The sequence below is a fragment of the Salmo salar genome, chromosome 05 (assembly GCF_965601325.2).
Source record: "Salmo salar chromosome 05, fSalSal1, whole genome shotgun sequence".
NCBI classification, from domain to species: Eukaryota; Metazoa; Chordata; class Actinopteri; order Salmoniformes; family Salmonidae; genus Salmo; species Salmo salar.
The window spans coordinates 95888779-95914391 of NC_138295.1; the positions used below are offsets into that span (position 1 = coordinate 95888779).

Here is a 25613-nt window from a genome sequence, read left to right on the forward strand (position 1 = left end):
AACTCTGCCTAGAAGGCCGGAGTCGCTGTTGACATTCAGATTGGTGTTTTGTGCTGTTTTGTGAAGGGATTAGTACATTAGTACATTATTCACTGTAACTTACAGAGGCTTGTTGATTTCAATGAGGAGTATTTACTGTGTCCAGAGTGCTACTAGGCCCTTCAGATATTGGTTGTGGATGATAACATTATACTATACATAACACCTGGATAAACTCTCCAAAAAACTACGATGTGTAAAAAACGAGGGGGGGGGGGGGAAAGCCAGAAGTTGAACAAATTATAGCTTTCAAATCCAGCAGCTCAGATTTATAAGAGGACTTGACAAAGGACAATCCTCTGGCCCTTAGAAATAGAATGACTATGGTATTTCCTATTCTGTCCCCTTGTTCCATATTTACAATGATCAGTGTTACTTTAATAATCAGCAGGAGAGACGTCGCTATAGCGCAGGTCAACTCTCCGTCCTTGATGGTGCATTTCCTGTACTGTCCGTATAGACATATAGTCTGTCTATGACTCTAGGACTATCCCATACCCACGACTAGCGAGCCTTTTCCCTCAATGACAGAAACGTCTCTACTATAGCAGCATATCATCAGCTTCCAGAGAGATCTCATGGTTTAACGATATAGAGACTGTCTGCTGGAACACATCCACTGTCCCATGGGTGGGTGATGGTGTAATACATAAAGATACTGTACTCTACCTCAACTTTTATCATGACGTCTCCTTATATAATGATATAACTCTTATCATAACACCAGTCCCATAATGTCTCCTTATATAATGATATAACTCTTATCATAACACCAGTCCCATAATGTCTCCTTATATAATGATATAACTCTTATCATAACACCAGTCCCATAATGTCTCCTTATATAATGATATAACTCTTATCATAACACCAGTCCCGTAATGTCTCCTTATATAATGATATAACTCTTATCATAACACCAGTCCCATAATGTCTCCTTGTATAATGGTATAACTCTTATCATAACACCAGTCCCATAATGTCTCCTTATATAATGGTATAACTCTTATCATAACACCAGTCCCATAATGTCTCCTTATATAATGATATAACTCTTATCATAACACCAGTCCCGTAATATCTCCTTATATAATGATATAACTCTTATCATAACACCAGTCCCATAATGTCTCCTTATATAATGATATAACTCTTATCATAACACCAGTCCCATAATATCTCCTTATATAATGATATAACTCTTATCATAACACCAGTCCCATAATGTCTCCTTATATAATGATATAACTCTTATCATAACACCAGTCCCGTAATGTCTCCTTATATAATGATATAACTCTTATCATAACACCAGTCCCGTAATGTCTCCTTATTAAATGGTATTTCTGACCAGAGGGTAGTGGTAATAGATTGTAGATGCAGACATTCTGACCTAAGGCTCTTCTTAAAGATGAGTCTTCTCCTGCCGGTGATACGACACTCAGCGAGCAGAGGACAGACGCTTTGATCTGCTCGAGACACTTGTTCTAGGGTGTCTCCCAAATGGAACCTTTGTTCCCTCCTATTGCATAACTCTGGCCAGAATTAGGGCACTATAATGTAAGGAGTAGGGCAGTTCAGACGCAGTGTGAAATCTCAGCTGTATATTTAACTAGGAACAATAAAAATAAAGATCTGTTGTAAGAAGGCGTTCCTATTCATTAGACGAGGAGAAAGGAGAAATCCTCTTGTCCCACACGATTGGTAGCAGGACATCAACACTAGATGGCGCTGGAGTATTTCACTGGATGAAAATGAACCAGGATCAACCACGTTAGATAACCAGTAACAGTCTGACCTATGATATAAAACTTAGGATCAATGCCAACTGAATGTAGGATGATGAAACCTATAAAAAAAAAAATATAAGAATGAACTGAATTAAAACATCCCAGAATTCTTCCACACACACAAAAAAAAAGCTTTTTTCAATAAACAATAAAAATGATGCACAGATTTGTTTACATCCCTGTTAGTGAGTATTTCTCCTTTGCCAAGATAATCCATCAACCTGACATGGGTGGCATATCAATAAGTTGATTAAACAGCATGATCATTACACAGGTGCACCTTGTGCTGGGGGACAATAAAAGGCCACTCTATGAAAATGTGCACACAACACAATGCCACAGATGTCTCAAGTTTTGAGGGAGGGTGCAATTGGCATGCTGACTGCAGGAATGTCCGAGCTGTTCCCAGAGAATTTAATGTTAATTTCTCTACCATAAGCCGCCTCCAACATCATTTTAGAAAATGTGGCAGTACGTCCAACCGGCCACACAATCGCAGATCACGTGTAACCACGGCAACCCAGGACCTCCACATCCGACTTCTTCACCTGCGGGATCATCTGAGACCAGCCACCCTTGACAGCTGATGAAACTGAGGAGTATTTCTGTCTGTAATAAAACCCTTTTGTGGGGAAAAACTAATTCTGATTGGCTGGGCCTGACTCCCCAGTGGGTGGGCCTATGCCCTCCTAGGTCCACCCATGGCTGTGCCCCTGCCCACACATGTGAAATCCATAGATTAGGACCTAATGAATTTATTTGAATTGACTGATTTCCTTTATATAAACTGTAACTCAGTAAAATCGTTGAAATTGTTGCATGTTGCGTTTTTATTTTCTTTTGTTCAGGTATACATGACATTTACATTCCACTGGATGAGTCAACATTACAACACTTCTTCGGTCAACGCTCTTCTCCTTGATTTGTGATCCCACTCTGGATAGGACCTGACCCCGGTGTTATTTTGAATGAAACGGCAGGCCGATCAGTCATGGACCAGGTTTCAGCTGAGTGGTGATGAATGACGACTGAGCCAATTCATTCCAAACGAACCAGTTATAACAGTCATATGAGTCGTTATAAGAGCTTTAACAAACAGCTATTGGTGTGCATAAACATGCCATTGCTAATCCATGTTGTTGTGACCCAGGTCTTACATTCAGCTGTCCCGGTTTTTCAGCCCCTGCCATTACCATCTCTCTGTCTGTGTTCAAACTGGCACCCTATTCCCTACAGGCTCTGGTCAAAAGTAGTGCACTATATAGGGAATAGGGTGCCATTTGAGAGGCAGGCCATGTCTATGTGTGTTTACATGACTGTCAAGGTAACACTACCCAGGTCCCTGTCTCGAGGCCAGCCAGCACCTCGCAAACAGACTCCTCTCCTGTAACTGTCCCAGCACCTCGCAAACAGACTCCTCTCCTTTAACTGTCCCAGCACCTGGCCACAGACTCCTCTCCTGTAACTGTCCCAGCACCTGGCCACAGACTCCTCTCCTGTAACTGTCCCAGCACCTGGCCACAGACTCCTCTCCTACAACTGTCCCAGTACCTGGCCCCAGACTCCTCTCCTACAACTGTCCCAGTACCTGGCCACAGACTCCTCTCCTTTAACTGTCCCAGCACCTGGCCACAGACTCCTCTCCTGTAACTGTCCCAGCACCTGGCCACAGACTCCTCTCCTGTAACTGTCCCAGCACCTGGCCACAGATTCCTCTCCTACAATTATCCCAAATCATCTCTGTTTATCCTTGATGTAAACATACAGGAGCATGGGTCATGTAAGACAGACAGGAGGAGGAGGAGAGGGCGAGAGAGAGAGAGAGGGAGAGAGAGAGAGAAGGGCAGTCACATGCGAGGGTCCTGGTGTGTTGCTAAAGAGTGGGGTCTATATTTAACCAGGAATGTACACAGAGCCAGAGACCTCATGGAAAGAGACCATAACAACAAACACAGAACAGTTTCTCTACAAACAACCCCTCCTTCACTTATAGAGAACCACCAGCAGGAGAGAGAGAGAGAGAGAGAGAGAGAGACAGGCAGGCAGACAGAGAGGGAGAGAGAGAGGGAGAGAGAGAGAGAGAGACAGGCAGGCAGACAGAGAGGGAGAGAGAGAGGGGGGAGTGAGAGAGAGGAGAGAGAGAGAGAGGGAGAGAGACAGGCAGACAGAGAGAGAGAGAGAGAGAGAGAGAGAGAGAGAGGGGAGTGAGAGAGAGGGAGGGGGAGTGAGAGTGAGTGAGAGAGGTAGAGAGAGACAGGGGGGAGTGAGAGTGAGTGAGAGAGAGGGAGAGGGAGAGAGAGGGGGGAGTGAGAGTGAGGGAGAGAGGTCTGGTTGAATGTTGCTGATAGCAGAGCTGAGTGAAGGACACCTACCTCAGATGCATTAGAAGACTGAGACAAGGTAAGGAAGGAAGGAAGGTGTGTGGTACTGAGGTGTAGAGGTTGACCCGCTGAATGTAGCTGACTGTAGCATGGATGCTGATCAACAGCAGTTTGTTTTACCCATAAATCAGATGCAATAACAACCAGTGTTATTCTCACATTCTGTTGGCTGTGAATGGTGAATGATCAACAAACGTCTGACCAATCAGCCGACTACCACCTGCTTTCAATGTCTTAGGTTAGGAGCAAACAATAACACCTTGATATCAAATGTACTAATCTACGCTTGAATCATGTACTGTACTGTAACTGTTACATCAAGCTAATGATTCTCATTTATAACAGATAGTAAATTCATTGATTTGCGGAGCACTTGTTGACCTAGATTCTGCTATAGGTCAGGCCCCTTGACACTTGTTTGCCCGTGTGGAAAAAGTGATATAAAATGAATAGAAATATTATGTTGCTTTTCTGTTTCTGCCTCCATAATATACACCATAATATACACCATAATATACACCATAATATACACCATAATATAAACCATAATATAAACCATAATATATACCATAATATATACCATAATATACACCATAATATATACCATAATATAAATATACACCATAATATACACCATAATATGCACCATAATATATACCATAATATATACCATAATATGCACCATAATATACACCATAATATGCACCATAATATATACCATAATATGCACCATAATATACACCATAATATATACCATAATATACACCATAATATATACCATAATATGCACCATAATATACACCATAATATATACCATAATATATACCATAATATACACCATAATATACACCATGATATATACCATAATATGCACCATAATATACACCATAATATACACCATAATATATACCATAATATACACCATAATATATACCATAATATATACCATAATATACACCATAATATACACCATAATATATACCATAATATATACCATAATATATACCATAATATATACCATAATATACACCATAATATACACCATAATATACACCATAATATACACCATAATATACACCATAATATATACCATAATATACACCATAATATACACCATAATATATACCATAATATACACCATAATATATACCATAATATACACCATAATATACACCATAATATATACCATAATATACACCATAATATATACCATAATATACACCATAATATACACCATAATATATACCATAATATACACCATAATATATACCATAATATACACCATAATATACACCATAATATATACCATAATATACACCATAATATATACCATAATATACACCATAATATACACCATAATATACACCATAATATACACCATAATATATACCATAATATACACCATAATATACACCATAATATATACCATAATATATACCATAATATACACCATAATATATACCATAATATACACCATAATATACACCATAATATACACCATAATATGCACCATAATATACACCATAATATATACCATAATATACACCATAATATATACCATAATATGCACCATAATATACACCATAATATACACCATAATATATACCATAATATGCACCATAATATACACCATAATATATACCATAATATACACCATAATATATACCATAATATGCACCATAATATACACCATAATATATACCATAATATACACCATAATATACACCATAATATATACCATGATATATACCATAATATGCACCATAATATACACCATAATATACACCATAATATACACCATAATATACACCATAATATATACCATAATATACACCATAATATATACCATAATATACACCATAATATATACACCATAATATATACACCATAATATATACCATAATATATACCATAATATATACCATAATATACACCATAATATATACCATAATATACAGTACATTCTGAAAGTATTCAGACGCCTTGACTTTTTCCACATGTTGCTACGTTACAGCCTTATTCCAAAATGGATTTAAAAAAAATTAAATCCTCATACATCTATACACAATACCTCATAATGACACAATACCCCATAATGACACAATACCCCATATTGACACAATACTCCATAATGACACAATACCCCATAATGACACAATACTCCATAATGACACAATACCCCATAATGACACAATACCCCATAATGACACAATACCCCATAATGACACAATACCCCATAATGACACAATACCCCATAATGACACAATACTCCATAATGACACAATACTCCATAATGACACAATACTCCATAATGACACAATACCCCATAATGACACAATACTCCATAATGACACAATACTCCACAATGACACAATACTCCATAATGACACAATACCCCATAATGACACAATACCCCATAATGACACAATACCCCATAATGACACAATACCCCATAATGACACAATACCCCATAATGACACAATACTCCACAATGACACAATACTCCACAATGACACAATACTCCACAATGACACAATACTCCACAATGACACAATACTCCATAATGACACAATACTCCATAATGACACAATACTCCATAATGACACAATACTCCACAATGACACAATACTCCACAATGACACAATACTCCACAATGACACAATACTCCACAATGACAAAGCGAAAACAGGTTTCTAGGAAAATGTGCAAATGTATTAAAAGTTAAAATCAGAAATACCTTATTTACATTCATATTCAGACCCTTTGCTATGAGACTCGAAATGGAGCTCAGGTGCATCCTGTTTCCATTGATCATCCTTGAGATGTTTCTACAACTTGATTGGAGTCCACTTGTGGTAAATTCAAATGATTGGATATGATTTGGAAAGGCACACACCTGTCTATATAAGGTCCCACAGTTGACAGTGCATGTCAGAGCAAAAACCAAGCCATGAGGTCGAAGGAATTGTCTATATAGCTCAGAGACAGGATTGTGTCGAGGCACAGATCTGGGGAAGGGTACCAAAACATATCAAAACAAATCATATCAGCATTGAAGGTCCCCACTGTAAGGGCTGTCGTCGGATGAAGACCAAGGTGCGGCGGAGTTAGTGTTCATCATATTTCATTATTAACCGGAACACTATACAACTACAAAATAAGAAACTGACAGCCAAACAGTCCTGTCAGGTGAAACACAATGACAGAAACAACTACCCACAAAACCCCAAAGGAAAAACAGGCTGCCTAAGTATGATTCCTAATCAGAGACAACGATAGACAGCTGCCTCTGATTAGGAACCCTACTCGGCCCAAAACAAAGAAATACAAAAACATAGAAAAAGGAACATAGAACGCACACCCAATGTAACACCCTGGCCTAACCAAAATAAAGAACAAAAAAACCCTCTCTATGGCCAGGGCGTTACACCCACCAACAAAATGGCCTCCATCATTCTTAAATAAATAAGTTTGGAACCAGCAAGACTCTTCCTACAGCTGACTGGCCGCCCGGCCAAACTGAGCAATTGGGGGAAATGGGCCTTGGTCAACTAGGCGACCAAGAACCCGATGGTCACTCTAACAGAGCTCCAGAGTTCCTCTGTGGAGATGTGAGAACCATCCAGAAGGACAACCATCTCTTCAGCACTTTACCAATCAGGCCTTTATGTTAGTGTCCGGATGGAAGCCCCTCCTCAGTAAAAGGCACATGACAGCCCGCTTGGAGTTTGTCAAAAGGCACCTAAAGGGCTGTCAGACCAGTCTCTTTATCCTGAATGCCAAGCGTCACGTCTGGAGGAAACCTACCACCATCTCTACGATGAAGCATGGTGGTGGCAGCATCATGCTGTGGGGATGTTTTTCAGCGGCAGGGACTGGCAGACTAGTCAGGTTGAGGGAAAGATGAACGGAGCAAAGTACAGAGAGATCCTTGATGAAAACCTGCTCCAGAGTATTCAGGACCTCAGACTGGGGTGAAGTTTCATCTTCCAACAGGACGACAACCCTAAACACACAGCCAAGACAACGCAGGAGTGGCATTGGGACAAGCCTCTGAATATTCTTGAGTGGGTCAGCCAGAGCCCGGACTTGAACCCGATCGAACTCTCTGGAGAGACCTGAAAATAGCTGTGCAGCAACGATCCCCATCCAACCTGACAGAGCTTGAGAGGATCTGCAGAGAAGGGAGAAATTCCCCAAATACAGGTGTGCCAAGCTTGTAGCGTCATACCCAAGAAGACTCAAGGCTGTAATCACTGCCAAAGGTGCTTCAACAAAGTACTGAGTAAAGGGTCTGAATACTTATGTAAATATGATATTTCAGTTTTTACATTTGCAACCGTTTCTAAAAAACAGTTTTCTCTTTGCATTATGGGGTATTGTGATGTCATTATGGGGTATTGTATGTAGATTGATGAGGGGGAAAAAACTATTTACTCAATTTTAGAAATAGGCTGTAACGTAACAAAATGTGAAAAAAAAGTGAAGGGGTCTGAATACTTTCCGTAGGCACTGTTAACCACATTATAAACTCGGCGGTTCCTGAATGCAGATTAGCTTTTAGCTGTGGTATATCAGACCGTATACCACGGGTATGACAAAACATGGTTTTACTGCTCTAATCACATGGATAACTAGTTTATAAGAGCAATAAGGCACCTCAGGGACTAGGAAGGGCTACAGACTATTACTACAGACTATTACTACAGACTATATAACTATAGACTATACCTACAGACTATTACTACAGACTATATCACTATAGACTATACCTACAGACTATATAACTATAGACTATACCTACAGACTATATAACTATAGACTATACCTACAGACTATTACTACAGACTATATCACTATAGACTATACCTACAGACTATATAACTATAGACTATATAACTACAGACTATATAACTACAGACTATATAACTATAGACTATATAACTATAGACTGTACCTACAGACTATATAACTATAGACTATATAACTATAGACTATATAACTACAGACTATATAACTATAGACTATATAACTATAGACTATATCAGTATAGACTATATAACTATAGACTATATAACTATAGACTCTACCTACAGACTATATAACTATAGACTATATAACTATAGACTATACCTACAGACTATATAACTACAGACTATACCTACAGACTATTACTACAGACTATATAACTATAGACTATACCTACAGACTATGAATACAGACTATATCACTATAGACTATACCTATAGACTATTACTACAGACTATTACTACAGACTATATAACTATAGACTATACCTACAGACTATGACTACAGACTATATCACTATAGACTATATAACTATAGACTATATAACTATAGACTATACCTACAGACTATGACTACAGACTATATGACTATAGACTGTATAACTAGAGACTATACCTACAAACTATTACTACAGACTATATAACTATAGACTATATCACTATAGACTATACCTACAGACTATTACTACAGACTATTACTACAGACTATATAACTATAGACTATACCTACAGACTATTACTACAGACTATATAACTATAGACTATACCTACAGACTATGAATACAGACTATATCACTATAGATTATACCTACAGACTATTACTACAGACTATTACTACAGACTATATAACTATAGACTATACCTACAGACTATGACTACAGACTATATCACTATAGACTATATAACTATAGACTATACCTACAGACTATGACTACAGACTATATAACTATAGACTATATAACTATAGACTATACCTACAGACTATTACTACAGACTATATAACTATAGACTATATCACTATAGACTATACCTACAGACTATTACTACAGACTATTACTACAGACTATATAACTATAGACTATACCTACAGACTATTACTACAAACTATATAACTATAGACTATATAACTATAGACTATATACCTACAGACTATGACTACAGACTATATAACTATAGACTATATAACTATAGACTATACCTACAGACTATGACTACAGACTATATAACTATAGACTATATCACTATAGACTATACCTACAGACTATTACTACAGACTATATAACTATAGACTATACCTACAGACTATGACTACAGACTATATCACTATAGACTATATAACTATAGACTATATAACTATAGACTATACCTACAGACTATGACTACAGACTATATCACTATAGACTATATAACTATAGACTATATAACTATAGACTATACCTACAGACTATGACTACAGACTATATAACTATAGACTATATAACTATAGACTATACCTACAGACTATTACTACAGACTATATAACTAAAGACTATACCTACAGACTTTATAACTATAGACTATATAACTGTAGACTATATAACTATAGACTATATAACTACAGACTATACCTACAGACTATATAACTATAGACTATAACTACAGACTATATAACTACAGACTATATAACTAAAGACTATATAATTATAGACTGTAACTACAGACTATGTAACTACAGACTATATAACTATAGACTATATAACTATAGACTATACCTAGAGACTATATAACTATAGACTATATAACTATAGACTATATAACTATAGACTATACCTACAGACTATATAACTATAGACTATATAACTACAGACTATATAACTATAGACTATATAACTACAGACTATGACTACAGACTATGACTACAGACAATATCGCTATAGACTATATCACTATAGACTATTACTACAGACTATATAACTATAGACTATATACCTACAGACTATATAACTATAGACTATATAACTATAGACTATATAACTACAGACTATATAACTATAGACTATATAACTACAGACTATATAACTACAGACTATATAAATATAGACTATATAACTATAGACTATAACTACAGACTATATAACTACATACTATATAACTACAGACTATATAACTATAGACTATATACCTACAGACTATATAACTATAGACTATACCTGCAGACTATATAACTATAGACTATATACCTACAGACTATATAACTATAGACTATATAACTGCAGACTATATAACTATAGACTATACCTACAGACTATATAACTATAGACTATATAACTATAGACTATATAACTACAGACTATATGACTATAGACTATATAACTATAGACTATATGACTACAGACTATGTAACTATAGACTATATAACTACAGAATATATAACTATAGACTATATAACGATAGACTATATAACTGTAGACTATATAACTACAGACTATACCTACAGACTATATAACTATAGACTATATAACTACAGACTATATAACTATAGACTATATAACTATAGACTATATAACTACAGACTATTACTACAGACTATATAACTATAGACTATATAACTACAGACTTTATACCTACAGACTATATAACTATAGACTATATAACTATAGACTATATAACTACAGACTATATAACTACAGACTATATAACTATAGACTATATAACTACAGACTATATAACTATAGATTTTATACCTATAGACTATATAACTACAGACTATATACCTACAGACTATATAACTATAGACTATATACCTATAGACTATATAACTACAGACTATATAACTATAGATTATATAACTATAGACTATATAACTACAGACTATATAACTATAGACTATATAACTATAGACTATTTAACTATAGACTATATAACTACAGACTATTACTACAGACTATATAACTATAGACTATATAACTATAGACTATATAACTATAGACTATATAACTACAGACTATATGACTATAGACTATATAACTATAGACTATATGACTATAGAGTATATAACTATAGACTATATAACTACAGACTATATAACTATAGACTATATAACTATAGACTATTTAACTATAGACTATATAACTACAGACTATTACTACAGACTATATAACTATAGACTATATAACTACAGACTATATAACTACAGACTATATAACTATAGACTATATAACTATAGACTATATAACTATAGACTACATACCTATAGACTATATAACTACAGACTATATAACCATAGACAATACCTACAGACTATATAACTATAGACTATATAACGATAGACTATACCTACAGACTATATAACTATAGACTATATACCTACAGATTATATAACTATAGACTATATAACTATAGACTATATAACTATATATCTATACCTACAGACTCTGACTGCAGAAATATCGCCATGGCGTTATTGTTGGCCTGTCTTGATCCATGAGACTAAATCGGGATGGTGTCTGACTGCAGGGTAATCAGACGATCCTAACCGAGTGTTGATAACAGGTCTAGTGAATGTGCTGTGTCCCAATGCCGCTACATTGAAGGACGTGGCGCTTGGCCTACTTCTAGACCCCCAGCTGGCTTACGACAGGACTACTGTAATATGTGAATGTTGATCACAAGCCTCATGCTATCTGCACTGGAGTTCTTGGTGCAGAAAACAGCATGCTACAGATGATGGAGTCACAGTCGGAGGTGGGAAACACCTAAGCCTTGGATTCTGCAGGAAACGTGTGTGATGGAGAAAACATTCAAATGTTAGCGAAAAATAGTTGACCAAGGCTTTCTATTCATTCATGGCAGCCTAGGGGGGCCCTGGTATTGTTGGTTCACATGGCAGCCTAGGGGGCCCTGGTATTGTTGGGTCACTTGGCAGCCTAGGGGGCCCTGGTATTGTTGGTTCACTTGGCAGCCTAGGGGGGCCCTGGTATTGTTGGGTCACTTGGCAGCCTAGGGGGCCCTGGTATTGTTGGTTCACTTGGCAGCCTAGGGGGGCCCTGGTATTGTTGGTTCACATGGCAGCCTAGGGGGCCCTGGTATTGTTGGTTGACTTGGCAGCCTAGGGGGCCCTGGTATTGTTGGTTCACTTGGCAGCCTAGGGGGCCCTGGTATTGTTGGGTCACTTGGCAGCCTAGGGGGCCCTGGTATTGTTGGTTCACTTGGCAGCCTAGGGGGCCCTGGTATTGTTGGTTCACTTGGCAGCCTAAGGGCCCTGGTATTGTTGGTTCACTTGGCAGCCTAGGGGGCCCTGGTATTGTTGGTTCACTTGGCAGCCTAGGGGGCCCTGGTATTGTTGGGTCACTTGGCAGCCTAGGGGGCCCTGGTATTGTTGGTTCACTTGGCAGCCTAGGGGGCCCTGGTATTGTTGGTTCACTTGGCAGCCTAGGGGCCCTGGTATTGTTGGTTCACTTGGCAGCCTAGGGGGCCCTGGTATTGTTGGTTCACTTGGCAGCCTAGGGGCCCTGGTATTGTTGGTTCACTTGGCAGCCTAGGGGGCCCTGGTATTGTTGGTTCACTTGGCAGCCTAGGGGCCCTGGTATTGTTGGGTCACTTGGCAGCCTAGGGGCCCTGGTATTGTTGGTTCACTTGGCAGCCTAGGGGCCCTGGTATTGTTGGTCACTTGGCAGCCTAGGGGGCCCACAGGCTTGTCCAAACTAAACACACTCACCTCTACAGAGAAACCCCCCCCCCCTCTCAAAAAATAAATAAAACCAAAATTGAATCCATTTCCTCCCGAATCAAACCATGTCCTTTTTTTTTCCCAGAATGGATCGATCAAAGCCACACGGGGAGGTGTTCCAGTACAGGAACCAGGAACAGTCCTCCTACCTCCTGCTGCAGCTGAACCACCTGAGACAGGACAGGATCCTTACCGACGTGCTCCTCTGTTCAGATAACACAGAGATCCCCTGCCACCGCAACATCCTGGTCTCTAGCAGTCCTTACTTCAAAGCCATGTTCTGTCACCACTTCAGAGAGAGAAACCAGGAGAAGGTGGATCTAAAGGTAAGGCTTGTTTAACTTTTTAAACTCCTGCCTCACTCTACAGAAACAGGAGAAGGTTTACTTTTATGTAAAGTGCCGTGTGGTTTCTGCCTGTCAATGAAAGGCGCCGTACAAATAAAATATAATCTTTCTAATTATTATTATTATTGAAGGGGATCACCTCCAGCATCCTGAGTGACATCGTGGACTACGTCTACACAGGGGTCATCACCATCACCGTGGAGACAGTGCTGCCTCTTATGCAGGCTTCCTCCATGCTCCAGTACACCAGGCTGTTTGAGGCCTGCTCCTCTTTCCTGCAGGTGACCACAGATGAATTAGCTTCCTGGCTTAAACTCTCTGTGGGCACTTTCACATTGACGTTGAAACTTTAATAGGAGTAATAATGTGTTGTTTTGTCCCCCTGGTGAATACATTTACATTTTTTATTTATTTTTACATTTCATATATTTCAGGAGCAGCTGAGCCCAGACAACTGCCTCAGCATGATCCGGCTCTCAGAGATATTACACTGCAGCAGTCTGAAGGAGAAGGTCAGTAGAATATGTTTAGTTTTAAGTAGGTATTGTTGGTTCACTTGGCAGCCTAGGGGCCCTGGTATTGTTGGGTCACTTGGCAGCCTAGGGGGCCCTGGTATTGTTGGGTCACTTGGCAGCCTAGGGGCCCTGGTATTGTTGGGTCACTTGGCAGCCTAGGGGGCCCTGGTATTGTTGGGTCACTTGGCAGCCTAGGGGCCCTGGTATTGTTGGTTCACTTGGCAGCCTAGGGGCCCTGGTATTGTTGGTTCACTTGGCAGCCTAGGGGCCATGGTATTGTTGGTACACTTGGCAGCCTAGGGGCCCTGGTATTGTTGGGTCACTTGGCAGTCTAGGGGCCCTGGTATTGTTGGTTCACTTGGCAGCCTAGGGGGCCCTGGTATTGTTGGGTCACTTGGCAGCCTAGGGGGCCCTGGTATTGTTGGTTCACTTGGCAGCCTAGGGGGCCCTGGTATTGTTGGGTCACTTGGCAGACTAGGGGGCCCTGGTATTGTTGGTTCACTTGGCAGCCTAGGGGGCCCTGGTATTGTTGGGTCACTTGGCAGACTAGGGGGCCCTGGTATTGTTGGTTCACTTGGCAGCCTAGGGGGCCCTGGTATTGTTGGTTCACTTGGCAGCCTAGGGGGCCCTGGTATTGTTGGTTCACTTGGCAGCCTAGGGGGCCCTGGTATTGTTGGGTCACTTGGCAGCCTAGGGGGCCCTGGTATTGTTGGTTCACTTGGCAGCCTAGGGGCCCTGGTATTGTTGGTTCACTTGGCAGCCTAGGGGCCCTGGTATTGTTGGGTCACTTGGCAGCCTAGGGGCCCTGGTATTGTTGGTTCACTTGGCAGCCTAGGGGGCCCTGGTATTGTTGGGTCACTTGGCAGCCTAGGGGGCCCTGGTATTGTTGGGTCACTTGGCAGACTAGGGGCCCTGGTATTGTTGGGTCACTTGGCAGCCTAGGGGCCCTGGTATTGTTGGGTCACTTGGCAGCCTAGGGGGCCCTGGTATTGTTGGGTCACTTGGCAGACTAGGGGCCCTGGTATTGTTGGGTCACTTGGCAGCCTAGGGGCCCTGGTATTGTTGGGTCACTTGGCAGCCTAGGGGGCCCTGGTATTGTTGGTTCACTTGGCAGCCTAGGGGGCCCTGGTATTGTTGGTTCACTTGGCAGCCTAGGGGCCCTGGTATTGTTGGTTAACTTGGCAGCCTAGGGGCCCTGGTATTGTTGGTTCACTTAGCAGCCTAGGGGGCCCTGGTATTGTTGGGTCACTTGGCAGCCTAGGGGGCCCTGGTATTGTTGGGTCACTTGGCAGCCTAGGGGGCCCTGGTATTGTTGGGTCACTTGGCAGCCTAGGGGCCCTGGTATTGTTGGGTCACTTGGCAGCCTAGGGGGCCCTGGTATTGTTGGGTCACTTGGCAGCCTAGGGGCCCTGGTATTGTTGGTTCACTTGGCAGCCTAGGGGCCCTGGTATTGTTGGTTCACTTGGCAGCCTAGGGGCCATGGTATTGTTGGTACACTTGGCAGCCTAGGGGCCCTGGTATTGTTGGGTCACTTGGCAGTCTAGGGGCCCTGGTATTGTTGGTTCACTTGGCAGCCTAGGGGGCCCTGGTATTGTTGGGTCACTTGGCAGCCTAGGGGGCCCTGGTATTGTTGGTTCACTTGGCAGCCTAGGGGGCCCTGGTATTGTTGGGTCACTTGGCAGACTAGGGGGCCCTGGTATTGTTGGTTCACTTGGCAGCCTAGGGGGCCCTGGTATTGTTGGGTCACATGGCAGACTAGGGGGCCCTGGTATTGTTGGTTCACTTGGCAGCCTAGGGGGCCCTGGTATTGTTGGTTCACTTGGCAGCCTAGGGGGCCCTGGTATTGTTGGTTCACTTGGCAGCCTAGGGGGCCCTGGTATTGTTGGGTCACTTGGCAGCCTAGGGGGCCCTGGTATTGTTGGTTCACTTGGCAGCCTAGGGGCCCTGGTATTGTTGGTTCACTTGGCAGCCTAGGGGCCCTGGTATTGTTGGGTCACTTGGCAGCCTAGGGGCCCTGGTATTGTTGGTTCACTTGGCAGCCTAGGGGGCCCTGGTATTGTTGGGACACTTGGCAGCCTAGGGGGCCCTGGTATTGTTGGGTCACTTGGCAGACTAGGGGCCCTGGTATTGTTGGGTCACTTGGCAGCCTAGGGGCCCTGGTATTGTTGGGTCACTTGGCAGCCTAGGGGGCCCTGGTATTGTTGGGTCACTTGGCAGACTAGGGGCCCTGGTATTGTTGGGTCACTTGGCAGTCTAGGGGCCCTGGTATTGTTGGGTCACTTGGCAGCCTAGGGGGCCCTGGTATTGTTGGTTCACTTGGCAGCCTAGGGGGCCCTGGTATTGTTGGTTCACTTGGCAGCCTAGGGGCCCTGGTATTGTTGGTTAACTTGGCAGCCTAGGGGCCCTGGTATTGTTGGTCACTTGGCAGCCTAGGGGCCTGGTATTGTTGGTTCACTTGGCAGCCTAGGGGGCCCTGGTATTGTTGGGTCACTTGGCAGCCTAGGGGGCCCTGGTATTGTTGGGCACTTGGCAGCCTAGGGGGCCCTGGTATTGTTGGTTCACTTGGCAGCCTAGGGGGCCCTGGTGTAGTTGGTTCACTTGGCAGCCTAGGGGGCCCGGGTATTGTTGGGTCACTTGGCAGCCTAGGGGCCCTGGTATTGTTGGTTCACTTGGCAGCCTAGGGGGCCTGGTATTGTTGGTTCACTTGGCAGCCTAGGGGGCCCTGGTATTGTTGGTTCACTTGGCAGCCTAGGGGGCCCTGGTATTGTTGGGTCACTTGGCAGCCTAGGGGGCCCTGGTATTGTTGGTTCACTTGGCAGCCTAGGGGGCCCTGGTATTGTTGGTTCACTTGGCAGCCTAGGGGGCCCTGGTATTGTTGGCTCACTTGGCAGCCTAGGGGCCCTGGTATTGTTGGTTCACTTGGCAGCCTAGGGGCCCTGGTATTGTTGGTCACTTGGCAGCCTAGGGGCCCTGGTATTGTTGGTTCCCTTGGCAGCCTAGGGGCCCTGGTATTGTTGGTTCACTTGGCAGCCTAGGGGGCCCTGGTATTGTTGGGTCACTTGGCAGCCTAGGGGGCCCTGGTATTGTTGGGTCACTTGGCAGACTAGGGGGCCCTGGTATTGTTGGTTCACTTGGCAGCCTAGGGGGCCCTGGTATTGTTGGTTCACTTGGCAGCCTAGGGGGCCCTGGTATTGTTGGGTCACTTGGCAGACTAGGGGCCCTGGTATTGTTGGGTCACTTGGCAGCCTAGGGGCCCTGGTATTGTTGGTTCACTTGGCAGCCTAGGGGGCCCTGGTATTGTTGGGTCACTTGGCAGCCTAGGGGGCCCTGGTATTGTTGGGTCACTTGGCAGACTAGGGGCCCTGGTATTGTTGGGTCACTTGGCAGCCTAGGGGCCCTGGTATTGTTGGGTCACTTGGCAGCCTAGGGGGCCCTGGTATTGTTGGTTCACTTGGCAGCCTAGGGGCCCTGGTATTGTTGGTTCACTTGGCAGCCTAGGGGGCCTGGTATTGTTGGGTCACTTGGCAGCCTAGGGGGCCCTGGTATTGTTGGTTCACTTGGCAGCCTAGGGGCCCTGGTATTGTTGGTTCACTTGGCAGCCTAGGGGGCCCTGGTATTGTTGGTTCACTTGGCAGTCTAGGGGGCCCTGGTATTGTTGGTTCACTTGGCAGCCTAGGGGGCCCTGGTATTGTTGGTTCACTTGGCAGCCTAGGGGGCCCTGGTATTGTTGGTTCACTTGGCAGCCTAAGGGCCCTGGTATTGTTGGTTCACTTGGCAGCCTAGGGGGCCCTGGTATTGTTGGTTCACTTGGCAGCCTAGGGGGCCCTGGTATTGTTGGTTCACTTGGCAGCCTAGGGGGCCCTGGTATTGTTGGTTCACTTGGCAGCCTAGGGGGCCCTGGTATTGTTGGTTCACTTGGCAGCCTAGGGGCCCTGGTATTGTTGAGTCACTTGGCAGCCTAGGGGGCCCTGGTATTGTTGGTTCACTTGGCAGCCTAGGGGGCCCTGGTATTGTTGGGTCACTTGGCAGACTAGGGGGCCCTGGTATTGTTGGTTCACTTGGCAGCCTAGGGGGCCCTGGTATTGTTGGTTCACTTGGCAGCCTAGGGGGCCCTGGTATTGTTGGGTCACTTGGCAGCCTAGGGGGCCCTGGTATTGTTGGGTCACTTGGCAGACTAGGGGCCCTGGTATTGTTGGTTCACTTGGCAGACTAGGGGCCCTGGTATTGTTGGGTCACTTGGCAGCCTAGGGGCCCTGGTATTGTTGGGTCACTTGGCAGCCTAGGGGCCCTGGTATTGTTGGTTCACTTGGCAGCCTAGGGGGCCCTGGTATTGTTGGGTCACTTGGCAGCCAAGGGGCTCTGGTCAAAAGTAGTGTACTAAAAGGAATTAAGGAAAAGGGTACTATTTCGGACTCAGCCCATGTGTATCATCAATGGCATTCATTCATTCATTCATTCATTCATTCATTCATTCATTGATTCCAGGCCAGGGAGATGGCAGTGCAGAGCTTCTCTGACGTCTCTACCTCTGAGGACTTGTGTGAGCTCTCCTTACCTGAGCTGATGGGTTACCTGGAGGATGACTGGCTCTGTGCCGAGGAGGAGCAGGTAAGATAAGATTATACTTTATACAAATCCCTAAAAAAATAAACACCCAGTCAACAACAATTGACAGACGGCCAATAAAAGCAGCATCACATCATCAACAAAGTTAAAACTATCAATGGATGTTAAGAACTAAGTGTTGAAATTAAAACGACTTATTATTAAAACCAGGTGTTCGAGACGTTGCTGGCGTGGATCCACCACGACCCGTTCTCCCGGCGCGGCGCCATCTCCGACCTCTTCAGGAAGGTGCGTCTGCGTTACATCCATCCCACCTACTTGTTCCAGTTCATCGCCAGCGACCCCCTCGTCCAGTCCTCCGCCCTGTGCACCGAGGTCATCGAGTCCGTCCGACGCCTCATGTTCTCCATTACTACTAAGTGTGGGTCGGACCTCAAGCCCCTGTGGGTGACACCGCGGCGTTTCACCTGCCGGGAGACCCTGGTTCTAGTTGGCGGCCGCAAGAACAACGAGCAGACGTCCCGCGAAGCACTCCTGTTCGACGAGAGGACTCAGCGCTGGCAGTGGCTGGCCAAGCTGCCCTTGCGACTCTATAAGGCCTCCTATGTCTGTATCCACAGTATCCTGTATGTTCTGGGAGGCCTCACCATGAACACTAAGCACAGAGTGGTTAGCACCACTGTCTATACGTTGTCTCTGAAGAGCAACCAGTGGAGGACGGCTGAGCCTATGATCCAGCCTCGCTTCGCCCACCAGTCCGTCTCCTACCTGCACTTTATCTTCGTCCTGGGGGGCCTGGGTCCGGAGAAGCAGGTGTGTGACACTGTGGAAAGGTACAATAGTATGTTCAACCAATGGGAGTCTATGGTTCCCATGCCGACGGCTGTGCTACACCCGGCGGTTGCCGCTAACGATCAAAGAATCTACATGTTCGGGGGAGAGGACGCGATGCAGAACCCTGTCAGAATGATACAGGTAGGCAGAATGTCATTCTGTTGAGGTTGAAGTTGAGTGGTGAACTTGAGTCTTGAAGTCTTGGGTGTTGAAGTACTGAAGACTTGAAGTCTTGGGTGTTGAATTACTGAAGACTTGAAGTCTTGGGAAGTACTGAAGACTTGAAGTCTTGGGTGTTGGGAAGTACTGAAGACTTGAAGTCTTGGGTGTTGGGAAGTACTGAAGACTTGAAGTCTTGGGTGTTGGGAAGTACTGAAGACTTGAAGTCTTGGGTGTTGGGAAGTACTGAAGAGTTGAAGTCTTAAAGTTTGCTGTTAATTCTTTTAAACTTTTTGGGGGGACAAATCTACACAGAAACACTAAAATCTATCCTTTTTCTCCAGGTGTATCACATTGGCAGGAATATGTGGTCTACGATGGAGACCAGGACAGTGAAGAACGTTTCTGCACCAGCAGCTGTCATCGATGACAAGATCTACATTATCGGAGGTAGGTGAAGGCTGGGGTTTGTTGCTTTAGTCAGGGGAAGAAAAGAAAAAAGACAATCTAATGTTTCAATTAAATACAACTTTATTTATCTACTTAGGACTTTGAGATCTTCGATATCTCTTCTGTCTTTTGTCAAGACAACTTTATCAGCAGCTCTTTTCCCCCCCCAACTGTCCCCTAATGTCCTTTTTGCAGGCTACACCAGAAGAATGATAGCGTACGACACCAAAGCCAACCGCTTTATGAAGTGTGAGAACCTGAAACAGAGGAGGATGCATCACGCCGTCACGGTGCTCGACGCCAAACTGTACGTGACCGGAGGACGCTTCATCAACGGACATGACGTCGTAGAGGACTCCGACAGCTTCGAGTGCTACGACCCGAGGACTGACGCGTGGACGACTAAGGGGACGTTGCCGTACAAGCTGTTTGACCACGGTTCTCTGTCCCTGGTGTGTGTCTCCAACAAATCCAAGCCTCCCTGAGTGTGTGTTGTGGGTGTGGGTGTGGGTGTGGGTGTGGGTGTGTGTGTGTGTGTGTGTGTGTGTGTGTGTGTGTGTGTGTGTGTGTGTGTGTGTGTGTGTGTGTGTGTGTGTGTGTGTGTGTGTCCAATTTCAGATGGTACTGTCTATGCATGTGTTGCTGCTTGGATGTGACATTGACAGACACAGACATTGCAAAGAACATCTCTGGTGTCCTTCCCTGTCCCACAAACATTTTTTTTTTAAAGTTCCCTCAATGGGTGACAGTTTTTCCAGTAGCGAATCTAAAATCAAATGAGATTTTTTCGAGATTTTACTTGTCGTGTGGAAGCGAAGCCCTGGGCAGTTAATTGTTGTGTCGAACTGAAGACTACAAGTGTATACAGTACTGTAGACTATATGAAGACTATAGGTGTATACAGTACTGCAGACTATATGAAGACTATAGGTGTATACAGTACTGTAAACTATATGAAGACTATAGGTGTATACAGTACTGTAGACTATAGGTGTATACAGTACTGTAGACTATAGGTGTATACAGTACTGTAGACTATATGAAGACTATAGGTGTATACAGTACTGCAGACTATATGAAGACTATAGGTGTATACAGTACTGTAGACTATATGAAGACTATAGGTGTATACAGTACTGAAGACTATAGGTGTATACAGTACTGTAGACTATAGGTGTATACAGTACTGTAGACTATATGAAGACTATAGGTGTATACAGTACTGTAGACTATAGGTGTATACAGTACTGTAGACTATATGAAGACTATAGGTGTATACAGTACTGTAGACTATAGGTGTATACAGTACTGTAGACTATAGGTGTATACAGTACTGTAGACTATAGGTCTATACAGTACTGAAGACTATAGGTGTATACAGTACTGTAGACTATAGGTGTATACAGTACTGTAGACTATATGAAGACTATAGGTGTATACAGTACTGTAGACTATAGGTGTATACAGTACTGTAGACTATAGGTGTATACAGTACTGTAGACTATATAAAGACTATAGGTGTATACAGTACTGTAGACTATAGGTGTATACAGTACTGTAGACTATATGAAGACTATAGGTGTATACAGTACTGTAGACTATAGGTGTATACAGTACTGTAGACTATAGGTGTATACAGTACTGTAGACTATATGAAGACTATAGGTGTATACAGTACTGTAGACTATATGAAGACTATAGGTGTATACAGTACTGTAGACTATAGGTGTATACAGTACTGTAGACTATAGGTGTATACAGTACTGTAGACTATAGGTGTATACAGTACTGTAGACTATAGGTGTATACAGTACTGTAGACTATAGGTGTATACAGTACTGTAGACTATAGGTGTATACAGTACTGTAGACTATAGGTGTATACAGTACTGTAGAACTGGTTGGATTTGCGAAAAGAGAATTTTGTATATTTGTTGTACATCTGAAACCAAATCAAAACTAGACATTGAACTGACTTCTGTCCTCAGTGGGTCGGGTCCAGAGTTTTCTCTGGGCACATCTTCAAGGAAAACTCCAGTCACTACTCATCACTGTACAAAAACAAACCCTAGGGTAGGCCAAACATGATGTCCTGTGTGGCTCAGTTGGTCGAGCATGGTGTTTGCAAAGCCAGGGTTGTGGGTTCGATTCCCTCGGGGGACCAGTATGGAGAAAAAAAAATGTATGAAATGTATGCATTCACTACTGTAAGATGCTCTGGATGAGAGCGTCTGCTAAATGACTAAAATGTAAATGATGTGAGACAGTAGTCTCTGGTAACTGACTGTAGCTAGCCAGCGCATGCAGGATTTGGTTCTGGGTTCTGAGATGAATGAGACAGTAATGACTGTTCCCTGTGTTACTAAGCATCATCACAAACCCAGGGTAGTGTGCCAACATGATTCAGTGACTGTTGTTTGAGAACACTTTATACTGAGCGTACAAAACATTAGGAACACTTTATACTGAGCGTACAAAACATTAGGAACACTTTATACTGAGCGTACAAAACATTAGGAACACTTTATACTGAACATACAAAACATTAGGAACACTTTATACTGAGCATTCAAAACATTAGGAACACTTTATACTGAGCGTACAAAACATTAGGAACGCTTTATACTGAGCGTACAAAACATTAGGAACACTTTATACTGAGCGTACAAAACATTAGGAACACTTTATACTGAGCTACAAAACATTAGGAACGTTTTATACTGAGCATTCAAAATATTAGGAACACTTTATACTGAGCGTACAAAACATTAGGAACACTTTATACTGAGCGTACAAAACATTAGGAACACAAATGTTGAGTTGCACCCCCTTTTGCCCTCAGAACAGTCTCAATTCATCAGGTCATGGACTCTACAAGGTGTCGAAAGCGTTCCACAGGGATGCTGGACCATGTTGAAGTGGATTTAACAAGTGACATCAATAAGGGATCATAGCTTTCACCTGGATTCACCTGGTCAGTCTATGTCATGGAAAGAGACAGGTGTTCTTAATGTTTTGTACACTCAGTGTATATTTATTAATAATGAATAACATTCCCCCGAGGCGACCGTGGATGGAATTAGTCGTATTTTAGTGAGGATTTATAACCAAGTGAACGGACATAAGATTTAACGATACCATATGCACATGATGAGAACGACATCGTAGTTATATATGAAGACCGTGGATGGAATTAGTCGTATTTTAGTGAGGATTTATAACCAAGTGAACGGACATAAGATTTAACGATACCATATGCACATGATGAGAACGACATCGTAGTTATATATGAAGACCGTGGATGGAATTAGTCGTATTTTAGTGAGGATTTATAACCAAGTGAACGGACATAAGATTTAACGATACCATATGCAGATGATGAGAACGACATCGTAGTTCTATATGAAGAGTGATGGGGCGATTGCTATCTGTCTGTTTACATGTATCTTTTAACTGGGTGTGGTGACAGCTACCAAATGTTTTATTTGGAGTGATTTTATATTCCTGTTTGTTTTTGTAATGTTGTTTATTAATAAAAAATAAAAAAATTATGTTATCACAAAGACTGTGGCAGTCAATTTCATTTAAAATTCTTCGGCACTCCTCTCTCTGTAAAGAGGTCTCAGTCCCTCTGTGAGGTCTCAGTCTCACTGTGAGGTCTCAGTCCCACTGTAACGTCTCAGTCCCACTGTGAGGTCTCAGTCCCACTGTAACGTCTCAGTCTCACTGTCACGTCTCAGTCCCTCTGTGAGGTGTCAGTCCAACTGTGAGGTCTCAGTCCCACTGTAACGTCTCAGTCCCTCTGTGAGGTCTCAGTCCCACTGTAACGTCTCAGTCTCACTGTGAGGTCTCAGTCCCTCTGTGAGGTCTCAGTCCCACTGTAATGTCTCAGTCCCACTGTGAGGTCTCAGTCCCTCTGTGAGGTGTCAGTCCCACTGTGAGGTCTCAGTCCCACTGTGAGGTCTCAGTCCCACTGTGAGGTCTCAGTCCCACTGTGACGTCTCAGTCCCACTGTGAGGTCTCAGTCCCACTGTGAGGTCTCAGTCCCACTGTGAGGTGTCAGTCCCACTGTGAGGTGTCAGTCCCATTTTAACGTCTCAGTCTCACTGTGAGGTCTCAGTCCCACTGTGAGGTCTCAGTCCCACTGTGAGGTCTCAGTCTCACTGTGAGGTCTCAGTCCCACTGTAACGTCTCAGTCCCACTGTAACGTCTCAGTCCCTCTGTGAGGTCTCAGTCCCACTGTAACGTCTCAGTCTCACTGTGAAGTCTCAGTCCCACTGTGAGGTCTCAGTCCCACTGTAACGTCTCAGTCTCACTGTGAGGTCTCAGTCCCACTGTGAAGTTTCAGTCCCACTGTGAGGTGTCAGTCTCACTGTGAGGTCTCAGTCTCACTGTGAAGTCTCAGTCTCACTGTGAAGTCTCAGTCTCACTGTGAAGTCTCAGTCTCTCTGTGAGGTCTCAGTCCCTCTGTGAGGTCTCAGTCCCTCTGTGAGGTGTCAGTCCCACTGTGAGGTCTCAGTCTCTCTGTGAGGTCTCAGTCCCTCTGTGAGGTCTTCGTCCCACTGTGAGGTCTCAGTCCCACTGTGAGGTCTCAGTCCCACTGTGAGGTCTCAGTCCCACTGTGAGGTCTCAGTCCCACTGTGAGGACCAGCAAGGCCAGCGTGACCAGTGAGACCAGCTGAACTGGGGTCATAGACTTTACATGAGAGATAGATGGGCTGCTCAGGTTACATCTGTACTCTAGACATGATGTTGATGAAGAGGCGTCTCTTACGACAGAGGAGGAGAGGACAGCATATAGTATTTTCCGATTTCAACATTTAAATAAATATCCCAATAAATCCCTTACAGTACATCACAATCTATCTCATATTCCACAACACATATATCTCCTGTAATAGTAGACTAAGTGTCACAAGTTTCCTCATCTTCCGATGATATAGAGAAATCGTCGTCTGAGAACATGGACCAATACGCAGTAGAGTTGGTGCTCATCATCTTAATTTATTAAATGACG

The 25613-nt window shown here is 43.1% G+C and overlaps 1 protein-coding gene across 1 annotated transcript; it reads left to right on the top strand.

Moving 5' to 3' along the window:
• Nucleotides 1-4112: 4112 nt before the first annotated feature.
• Nucleotides 4113-22007, top strand: LOC123732457 (kelch-like protein 38). Its single transcript, XM_082974974.1, has 8 exons — nt 4113-4229; nt 13812-14052; nt 14205-14354; nt 14508-14585; nt 19074-19196; nt 19365-20129; nt 20492-20597; nt 20793-22007. Exons 2-8 carry the CDS (start codon nt 13813-13815, stop codon nt 21080-21082), a joined length of 1752 nt encoding a protein of 583 aa, XP_082831100.1. The 5' UTR covers nt 4113-4229; nt 13812; the 3' UTR covers nt 21083-22007.
• Nucleotides 22008-25613: the final 3606 nt, after the last annotated feature.